We start from the raw sequence: 10,585 nt of genomic DNA, 5'->3' as shown, positions 1-10,585 counted from the left end.
TCACTGTTGACGTTGAGACTGGTGTTTTGCGGGTACTATTTAGTGAAGCTGCCAGTTGAGGACTTGTCAGGCGTCTGTTTCTCAAACTAGACACTCTAATGTACTTGTCCTCTTGCTCAGTTGTGCACCGGGGCCTCCCACTCCTCTTTCTATTCTGGTTAGAGCCCGTTTGTGCTGTTCTGTGAAGGGAGTAGTACACAGCGTTGTACGAGATCTTCAGTTTCTTGGCAATTTCTCGCATGGAATAACCTTCATTTCTCAGAACAAGAATAGACGGACGAGTTTCAGAAACAAGGTCTTTGTTTCTGGCCATTTTGAGCCTGTAATCGAACCCACAAATGCTGATGCTCCAGATACTCAACTAGTCTAAAGAAGGCCCATTTTATTGCTTCTTCAACCAGAACAACAGTTTTCAGCTGTACTAACATAATTGCAAAAGTGTTTTCTAATGATCAATTAGACTTTTTAAATTATAAACTTGGATTAGCTAACACAACGTGCCATTGGAACACAGAAGTGATGGTTGCTGAAAATGGGCCTCTGTACGCCTATGTAGATATTTCATAAAGAATCAGCCGTTTCCAGCTACAATAGTCATTTATAACATTAACAATGTTTACACTGCATTTCTGATCAATTTGATGTTATTTTAAAGGACAAAAAAATGTGTTTTTCATTCAAAAACAAGGACATTTCTAAGTGACCCCAGACTTTTGAATGGGTAGTGTGCATATAGGTAGGAGTAAAGTAACTAGGCAACAGGAGAGATAATAAACAGTAACACCAGAGTATGTGATGAGTCAAAAACATTAGTGAAAAAAGGGTCAATGCTATAGATATTTAAATAGTTAACCAATAGCTACCTGGACTAACTTTAACAGTCTTATGGCTTGAAGGGGCTAGAAGTTGTTCAGGATCGGTTCCAGACTTGGTGCATCGGTACCGCTTATCCATGCGGTAGCAGAGAGAACAGTGTATGACTTCTGACACCGCCTGGTATAGAGGTCCTGGATGGCAGGGAGCTCGGCCCCAGTGATGTATTGGGACGTACGCACTACCCTCTGTAGCGCCTTGCTGTCGGATGCCATGCAGTTGTCATACCAGGCGGTGATGCTGCCAGTCAAGGTGCTCTCAATGGTGTAGCTGTAGAACTGTTTGAGGATTTGAGGGCTTATGCCGATCTTTTTAGCCTTCTGAGGAGGAAGTGTTTGTGGACCATAATAATGTGGAAACCAGGGAACTTGAAGTTCTCGATCTGATCCACTCCAGCCCTGTCGATGTGGATGGGGGCGTGGGCTCTGCCCTCAGTTTCCTGTAGTCTACAATCAGCTGACATTGAGGGAGAGGTTGTTCTCTTGGCACCACACGGCCAGGTCTCTGACCTCCTCCCTATAGGCTGTCTCATCGTCGTCGGTGATCAGGCCTACCACCGTTGTGTCGTCTGCAAACTTAATGATGGTGTTAGAGTCGTGTGTGGCCACGCAATCGTGGGTGAACAGGGAGTACAGGAGGGGACTAAGCACACACCCCTGAGGGCCCCCAGTGTTGAGGATCAGCGTGGAGATTTGTTGTTGCCTACCCGTACCAGCTGTGGGCAGCCCATCAGGAAGTCCAGGATCCAGTTGCAGAGGGAGGTGTTCAGTCCCAGGGTCCTTAGCTTAGTCATGAGCTTGGAGGGCACTATGGTGTTGAACGCTGAGCTGTAGTCAATGAACAGCATTCTCACGTAGGTGTTCCTTTTGTCCAGGTGGGAAAGGGCAGTTTGGAGAGCAATAGAGATGACATCATTTGCGGATCTGTTAGAGCGGTATGCAAATTGTAGTGTGTCCCGTGTGTACGGGATGTTGATGTGAGCCATGTGAGTACTATGGGGCAATAGTCATGTAGACAGGTTGCCTTGGCATTCTTGAGCACAAAGACTATGGTAGTCTGCTTCAAACATGTAGGTTTTATAACCTGGGTCAAGGAGAAGTTGAAAAATATCAGTGAAGACATTTGCCAGCTGGTCAGCACATGCTTTGAGTGCATGTCCCGTTAATCTGTCTGGCTGTATGTATTGACTGTATTGACTGTATGATTTGCCTTTTCGATGATCCGTTTTGAGTTTTGTACTAACATGCTGACCAGACTGCATGCGAGCAGAGTGATTTGGTCCCCCCCCACCAGAAGAGATCCGGACGTTCAGGTTGCACGCGAGCAGAGTGATTTGGTCCCCCCACACCAGATGAGATCAGGACTTTCAGGTTGCACGCGAGCAGAGTGATTTGGTCCCCCCACACCAGACGAGATCAGGACTTTCAGGTTGCACGCGAGCAGAGTGATTTGGTCGCCCCACACCAGACGAGATCAGGACATTCAGGTTGAAATGTCAAAAATGAACTCTGAACCAATTATATTAATTTGGGGACAGGTCAAAAAGTGTAAAACATTTATGGCAATTTAGCTAGCTAGCTTGCTGCCGCTAGCTAGTTTACCCTGGGATATAAACGTTTGGTTGTTAATGTACCTGAAATGCACAAGGTCCTCTACTCTGACAATTAATCCACAGATAAAAGGGTAAACCAAGTTTCTAGTGATCTCTCCTCCTTCAGGCTTCTTCTTTTTTTGGACATTATATGGCGGATGGCAACCAAGTTTAATGTGCATTACCACAACCAACAGGACTGGAGTGTGAACCTCAGTTCATCTTCCAATCACCCACGTGGATACATGCTCCTAAAAACCAATGAGGAGATGGGAGAGGCCGGACTTGCAGCGCGTTGAGCGTCACAAATAGAACCAAGTTCAAATTTTAGCGCCTGGCTAACACGGACGCTCATTGGCGTGCGCGAGCAGTGTGGGTGCAATGATTGAGGACATGTATGTGTACATATATTTTGCAAGGCGAGCGGTGTGGTCAACATGTAAGAGTTGTGAAAATTGCACCAAGGAGATTAAAAAAAACAGTGATATATATATATATATGATATATATATATATATACAGTGGGGCAAAAAAGTATTTAGTCAGCCACCAATTGTGCAAGTTCTCCCACTTAAAAAGATGAGAGAGGCCTGTAATTTTCATCATAGGTACACTTCAACTATGACAGACAGAATGAGGGAGAAAAAAATCCAGAAAATCACATTGTAGAATTTTTAATGAATTTATTTGCAAATTATGGTGGAAAATAAGTATTTGATCACCTACAAACAAGCAAGATTTATTTCTTTTTTGCCCCACTGTATATATATATATATATATACAACCCATTTTTTCATGTTGTACCACATAGATTTCTCACTATCCAAATGTATTCAATTGTTCCATTCAATTGTGTTCCATTCAATTGTGTTCCATTCAATTGTGTTCCATTCAATTGTGTTCCATTCAATTGTGTTCCATTCAATTGGGTTCCATTCAATTGTGTTCCATTCAATTGTGTTCCATTCAAGTAAAAACATTGCCTTTTAACCCCTTTACACTTGACATATTTTCCTATACGGATAGCGCTAAATTGAAATGGTTCTCACAGAAGAAATAGGGAACCTCACGGTAGAAATGAAAAGGGACCAGTGGAGATTAATGGGGGAAATGACTGGACTGAAGGTGGGGACACAACAGGTCACCTGACACAAGACCCGAATCCAAATATCACCCTGTTGATTTGATGTGCCTTTTACATTGACTGGACTTTTCACCACAACGAAATCTGAAAACATTCTGGATACATTCAGTAACATGACGATAAGAATATTCTTGGAAAAATGTGGGGTAGGTGCAACACAAGACAAAAAATGACAAGGGTTTGAGTGAGAGGTCTAACTGGTGTTTCCAAGTGGCCACACACCTCTTCAAAGTGTACACAGTTCCTAAGTCATTTCAATGGACGTTTATGAGTCAAAGAAGAGTGTTGTCATCTATAAGGTGCTTTTGAGGTCTGCTAGCTGTGCCGTTGAGGAAGTAGAGCAGGCGACCTTGTAGTTGTTTTCTTTGGAACACAGCCCTGCATCACTGCCTTTACACAATTACTGTTGTTGTTTACGCAATCGCAGAACGGTTCCTTGTAGTTGTTTTCTTTGGAACACAGCCCTGCATCATTGCCTTTAGACAATTACTGTTGTTGTTTACGCAATCACAAAACGGTTCCTTATATTTGGAGTCTGGGTCAGGTGGGCATCATTTCAAAGCTTGTTCTATTGCCAACATGACTAGCTAAATTATAAAATACGATGTTACAGTGTTACAGCTTTCAGTGGGGCGGTAGGTAGCCTAGTGGTTAGAGTGTTGGGCCAGTAACCGAAAGGTTGCTGGATCGAATCCCCGAGCTGATCTGTTGTTCTACCCCTGAATGAGGCAGTTAACCCACTGTTCCTAGGCTGTCATTAAAAATAATAATTTGTTCCTAACTGACTTTGCCTAGTTAAATAAATGTTCAATAAAAATACATATTATTCAGAGAAGCAGATGGTAATTTTGGTGGCATAGAATGGATTCAGATTGGTATACAATTCAACAATACAACAAACAGGCTCATTCTGTTCAGGACAACCCAGGGTATGTCATCTGGTAACTGTACATCTAACATAGTGATCATAACCGTTGACAACTGTATATGATATGGAAATGTGAGGTACACATTTTGAGGGTGTTTGGCTTTCTTGAATGACGGGCGAAGCTGTATTTATTCTAGTCCTCAATGGCTAATCTTTAAAAAATATATTGAGCCCTCCTAATTTACAACATTTCATCATTTACAACATTTCATAATTTACAACATTTCCTCATTTACAACATTTCATCATTTACAACATTTCCTCATTTACAACATTTCCTCATTCACAACATTTCCTCATTTACAACATTTCATCGTTTACAACATTTCATCATTTACAACATTTCCTCATTCACAACATTTCCTCATTTACAACAACAAGTTGGTTCCATAACATGAAATAATGACTCCAAACACGTTCTTTATATAAATCTTTCACATTTACTGGTCACAATATCGTAACCAAATGGTGACCATCTTGTCAACGGGAACATTTCCAGGCCCTTTAGTATCACAGTATTTATGTAGAAATCATTTCAGTGACCGCAGTGAACATATAAACGTTTAAAAAAAAAACAGAACACATTACCTAGAATGACATTCACTCTCACGGGTGGCCAAAATTAACAAACTGAAAGCCACGCCCCCCATTAGGCCACGGCTACATTCTGATCTCTTCTGATAGGCTGCCATCGCTACATTGCACCCACCACTATTTAATGTGAATATCGATTTCATTCAATTAAAAAAAATCACAGGCCAAGTGGCGCAGCGGTCTTAGGCACTGCATCGCAGTGCTAGAGGCTGACCGTGCTGTGCCGCAACCGGCCGTGGCCAGGAGTCCTATAGGACAGCGTACAATTGGCCCAGCGCCGTCCGGGTTAGGGGAGAGTTTGGCCCAGCGTCGTCCGGGTTAGGAGAGAGTTTGGCCCAGCGTCGTCCGGGTTAGGGGAGAGTTTGGCCCAGCGTCGTCCGGGTTAGGGGAGAGTTTAGACCAGCGTCGTCCGGGTTAGGGGAGAGTTTGGCCCAGCGTCGTCCGGGTTAGGGGAGAGTTTTGCCGGCGGGGCTTTACTTGGCTCATCGTGCTCTAGCGACTCCTTGTGGTGGGCCGGGTGCCTGCAGGCTGACCCTGGACGTCTGTTGAACGGTGTTTCCTCTGACACATTGGTGCGGCTGAATTCTGGGTTAAGCGGGCGGGTGTTAAGAATCGTAGTTTGGCGGGTCATGTTTCGGAGGAAGCACCTTCGCCTCTCCCGAGCCCGTTGGGGAGTTGCAGCGATGAGACAAGATCGAAAAAATAAGAAAACTGATCTCTCAAATGTGTTATTTGATTTCAGACAAATAGCATAGAACAAGTTGAACGAACCAAAGCCTAATTTTCTATTATACCAATCAGAAAAAGCAATTCAGATGAACAACAGTGTCATCCCACTTTTTACAATGTAGGAGTTAGCATCAGGTCTGGTATCCTTCTTCAGATCAGAATGCTGCAGCCGGGAGTATAGCCTGCTACCCTCTGTCATCCCTCCCATCATCCCTCTGTTCCCTCCAGCCGGGAGCATTGCCTGCTGCCCCTCTGTCATCCCTCCCATCATCCCTCTGTTCCCTCCAGCCGGGAGCGTAGCCTGCTACCCCTCTGTCATCCCTCCCATCATCCCTCTGTTCCCTCCAGCCGGGAGCGTAGCCTGCTGTCCCTCTGTCATCCCTCTGTTCCCTCCAGCCGGGAGCGTAGCCTGCTACCCCTCTGTCATCCCTCCCATCATCCCTCTGTTCCCCGCAGCCGGGAGCATAGCCTGCTGTCCCTCTGTCATCCCTCTGTTCCATCCAGCCGGGAGCGTAGCCTGCTGTCCCTCTGTCATCCCACCCATCATCCCTCTGTTACCTCCAGCCGGGAGTATAGCCTGCTGTCCCTCTGTCATCCCTCCCATCATCCCTCTTTCCCCCCCAAGCCGGGAGCATAGCCTGCTGTCCCTCTGTCATTCCTCCCATCATCCCTCTTTCCCCCCCAAGCCGGGAGCATAGCCTGCTGTTCCTCTGTCATCCCTCCCACCATCCCTCTGTTCCCCCCCAAGCCGGGACCATAGCCTGGGGACTGGCACAGAGACTCCACAAAGTCTCGGCGTCTGGGCCAGTAGCTGTCCGTTTCCGCGACAGCTTCCACCTTCATCTCTACTTCCGCCTCCCTCTCCACCTCCCTTTCCCTCCTGTTCTCCAGGTTGTCAGCGGCCAGAGCGGCCCCCGTCTCCTCCTTCCACAGCCTCTCGTGCTCCAGCTTCAGCTCCTGGTAGCTCCTGGAGAACATGTGGAAGATGGAAGTAGCAGGAAACGCCATGATGAGAATTCCACTCAGGATGCTGCTCAGCGCTACCACCTGACCCGGGATGCTCCTCGGCACCATGTCCCCGTAGCCCACGGTCGTCATGGAGATGATGGCCCACCAATAGGAAGCTGGGATGCTGCTGAAGCTGTGCTGGGGCGCGGTGGCGGCGTTGGGCGCCAGCTCGCTCTCGGCCAGGTGCACCATGGGAGAGAAGAGGGCCATGCCGACGGTGATGAAGAGCAGGAGGAGGCTGAACTCTTGGGTGCTGCGTTGCATGGTCAGGCCCAGGGTCTGGAGACCCAGGGAGTGGCGCGCCAGCCGCATCACGTACAGGATACGCAACGCACGCATCAGCCGCAGGACCAGACCCAGCTTGTCCAGGTACCCCCTACCTGGGGAACAGAGGTGAAAGTACACAATGTTGCTTAATATGGTGGGTTGTTAATATCCAGAAACAGGTTGACACCTAGCTAGCTATAGCTAACCCCATTATAACACTGATGTGCCACACTAACCTAGCTAGCTATAGCTAACCCCCTTATAACACTGTTGTGCCACACTGACCTAGCTAGCTATAGCTAACCCAATTATAACACTGTTGTGCCACACTGACCTAGCTAGCTATAGCTAACCCCATTATAACACTGCTGTGCCACACTAACCTAGCTGGCTATAGCTAACCCCATTATAACACTGTTGTGCTACACTAACCTAGCTAGCTATAGCTAACCCCATTATAACACTGTTGTGCCACACTGACCTAGCTAGCTATAGCTAACCCCATTATAACACTGCTGTGCCACACTAACCTAGCTGGCTATAGCTAACCCCATTATAACACTGTTGTGCTACACTAACCTAGCTAGCTATAGCTAACCCAATTATAACACTGTTGTGCCACACTAACCTAGCTAGCTATAGCTAACCCAATTATAACACTGTTGTGCTACACTAACCTAGCTAGCTATAGCTAACCCCATTATAACACTGTTGTGCCACACTAACCTAGCTGGCTATAGCTAACCCCATTATAACACTGTTGTGCCACACTAACCTAGCTAGCTATAGCTAACCCCATTATAACACTATTGTGCCACACTAACCTAGCTAGCTATAGCTAACCCCATTATAACACTGTTGTGCTACACTAGCCTAGCTAGCTATAGCTAACCCCATTACAACACTGTTGTGCTACACTAGCCTAGCTAGCTAAAGCTAACCCCATTATAACGCTGTTGTCCAGATTATCCTACTATAATTCTCATTGAGTGTATAAATAAAGTGACTTCATACAAAACAATTGTTCACCCCAAAAAATATATATATTTTACTAGGCAAGTGAGTTAAGAACAAATTCTTATTTTCAATGACGGCCTAGGAACAGTGGGTTAACTGCCTGTTCAGGGGCAGAACGACAGATTGTCAGCTCGGGGATTCGAACTTGCAACCTTTCGGTTACTAGTCCAACGCTCTAACCACTAGGCTACCCTGCCGCCCCAATAATGATAATGACTATGTTTGTTCCACCTGCTCCTGCACTGCCATCCTCCAGCGTGTTGTTTTCCACCACCACCAGAGAAATGTAGTAGGGTAGGATGGCCACAGCGTCAATGATGTTCAGGGGCCCGCGGGCAAATTCTAGTTTAGATCGAGCATGGAGGAACCGCAGCATGAACTCCAAGGAGAACCAGGCTACGCACACCGTCTCCACAACAAACATGTGACGACACTTCTGGGAACACTCGCCCTGGAGACGGAGAGGGGGGAGGGCAGAGAGGGAGGAGGGCAGAGAGAGAGAGAGAGGGCAGAGAGAGAGAGAGAGAGAGAGAGAGAGAGAGAGAGAGAGAGAGAGCGAGAGAGAGAGAGAGAGAGAGAGGGGGGCAGAGAGGGAGAGGGGAGAGAGGGAGGAGGGCAGAGAGAGAGAGAGAGAGAGAGGGGGGGAGGGCAGAGAGGGAGAGGGGAGAGAGGGAGGAGGGCAGAGAGGGGGAGGGCAGAGAGAGAGAGGGGGGGGGGGCAGAGAGGGAGAGGGCAGTGAGGGAGAGGGGAGAGAGGGAGGAAGGCAGAGAGGGAGGAGGGCAGAGAGGGAGGAGGGCAGAGAGGGGGAGGGCAGAGAGAGAGAGAGAGAGAGAGAGAGAGAGAGAGAGGGGGGGGGGGGGGGAAGAAAGATAAATAAATCATCTAGATGAAGATGGGGAGAGTGGTTGTCATAGCATTTAGATATGGGGAAAAGAACTGGAGACTGAAACAAACTACAGTTGCCTAGAAATGTACCTTTTCCCCCTAACAAATCCCCCCCCCCCCCCCCCCCCCCCCAACAAAGCTCCCCCCCCCCCCCCCAACAAAGCTTGGTTTAACTATTGATGGGGAGCAATCTTTACAATCTAAACGGTTGAAAGAATGACATTGCATATTTGAGTAGGTTCCTTGCACCCCGAAGACTTGTATTAGCTCCCCCAAGCTAACCCCTAGGCTTTTAGCTCAGCGGTTATGTTCCAACTCACCTTGCTCTCCTCTTGGCGTAGATCAGGCATGGTGCTGATACAGAGGCTGATGACTGTCACAGCTACCATGATCACAGAGAAGCAGGCGAACATCTTCCCTGCCAAGCCGGAGTGGGGGTTCTCCACCACCTCTCTCAACCTGTGGAAGAGAGTTAGAAAAATCACATTTTTTTAAACCTTTTTTGTTGGAAATTTTGTTTACAGATCCTGTTGTCTTACAAATTCACGAGGACATAACGTAAAGTTATGAATATAACTACTGTTCTCTGAAGGAAGGACACAGCTATTGGGATCATGCTCGCGAGATCAGTGCTTAGTGCATCGACTGATAGCTAACTGTGTTACGTCTTCTCAGTTTGTCTCCTCAACAAACAACAAGAGAAAGAAAGCCCTCTGTGTCCCTGGTCAGTCTTTGATCATGTGACCACTGTTATACATGTACTTGGGTGCTGGGTGAAGATGCTGATCTTGGGTCAGTTGAGCATTTTCACCAGTAATGGTTAAGGTTAGGATTGGAGGAGGGGAAGCTGATCCAAGATCTGTACCTAGTGTTTAACCCTACTGTTTCTACCTGCTCATCAGCCTGCGGTAGCCCGTCTCCGTCTCAGCCAACAGGGGAAGCCTCTGTAGCTTCATCCTCCTCTGTCTCCACTCCTCCTCCTTACGCTCACGCTCCGCCACCTCAATCAAAATCACAGTCAAGATCACAGTCGAGATCACAGTCGAGATCACAGTCGAGATCACAATCAAGAGCTCAGTCAAGATCACAATCAAAAATCACAGTCAAGATCACAGTCAAGATCGCAATCAAAAATCACAGTCAAGATCACAGTCAAGATCACAATCAAGAGCACAGTCGAGATCACAATCAAAATCACAATCAAGATCACAATCAAGCCTTAGTTATAAAGTCAACATCACATAAATGTCCCAATAAATGGAGCCGTCTTCTAGACCAAGTTCCCCTTGAAATAAACGTTAAATAGATAAACAAACACTTGACAGAAACAACGTACCTCCTCGACACGTGTCAACATGCGCCGGCGGCAGCAGCGTTCCATGTGGGCGGGGTCGACCCCCCAGTAGTCCAGCTCATCGTGCAGTGACACCGCGCACAGCTCCCGCAGGAGGCGGAGCTTCCCGGCGGCCAGGAAGTTCAAGATGACCCGGAACGCTGTGGGGTTCCGGTCGAAAAAGTACTCCCTCTGGGTCTCGTCGTAGTCGTCACAG

At 47.2% G+C, this 10,585-nt stretch overlaps 1 protein-coding gene across 1 annotated transcript in view; it reads right to left on the bottom strand.

The window, feature by feature from the left end:
- Positions 1–2,677: 2,677 nt before the first annotated feature.
- Positions 2,678–10,585, bottom strand: part of LOC139403897 (voltage-gated potassium channel regulatory subunit KCNG4-like) — a 14,670-nt gene continuing 6,762 nt past the window's right edge. Inside the window, exons 3-9 of the mRNA XM_071147092.1 lie at positions 10,372–10,585; positions 9,927–10,036; positions 9,356–9,494; positions 8,382–8,601; positions 6,614–7,246; positions 5,607–5,714; positions 2,678–2,715 (exon numbers count right to left, since the gene is read on the bottom strand). The exon at positions 10,372–10,585 is cut by the window's right edge and continues 119 nt beyond it. Coding sequence (XP_071003193.1) covers positions 2,678–2,715; positions 5,607–5,714; positions 6,614–7,246; positions 8,382–8,601; positions 9,356–9,494; positions 9,927–10,036; positions 10,372–10,585 — 1,462 coding nt within the window. The remainder of the gene's footprint in view (positions 2,716–5,606; positions 5,715–6,613; positions 7,247–8,381; positions 8,602–9,355; positions 9,495–9,926; positions 10,037–10,371) is intronic.

The sequence above is a fragment of the Oncorhynchus clarkii genome, unplaced genomic scaffold (genome assembly GCF_045791955.1).
Source record: "Oncorhynchus clarkii lewisi isolate Uvic-CL-2024 unplaced genomic scaffold, UVic_Ocla_1.0 unplaced_contig_10857_pilon_pilon, whole genome shotgun sequence".
Classification (NCBI taxonomy): Eukaryota; Metazoa; Chordata; class Actinopteri; order Salmoniformes; family Salmonidae; genus Oncorhynchus; species Oncorhynchus clarkii.
Note: the sequence above shows the minus strand (reverse complement) of the source record. Positions and strands in the feature narration are given on the sequence as shown.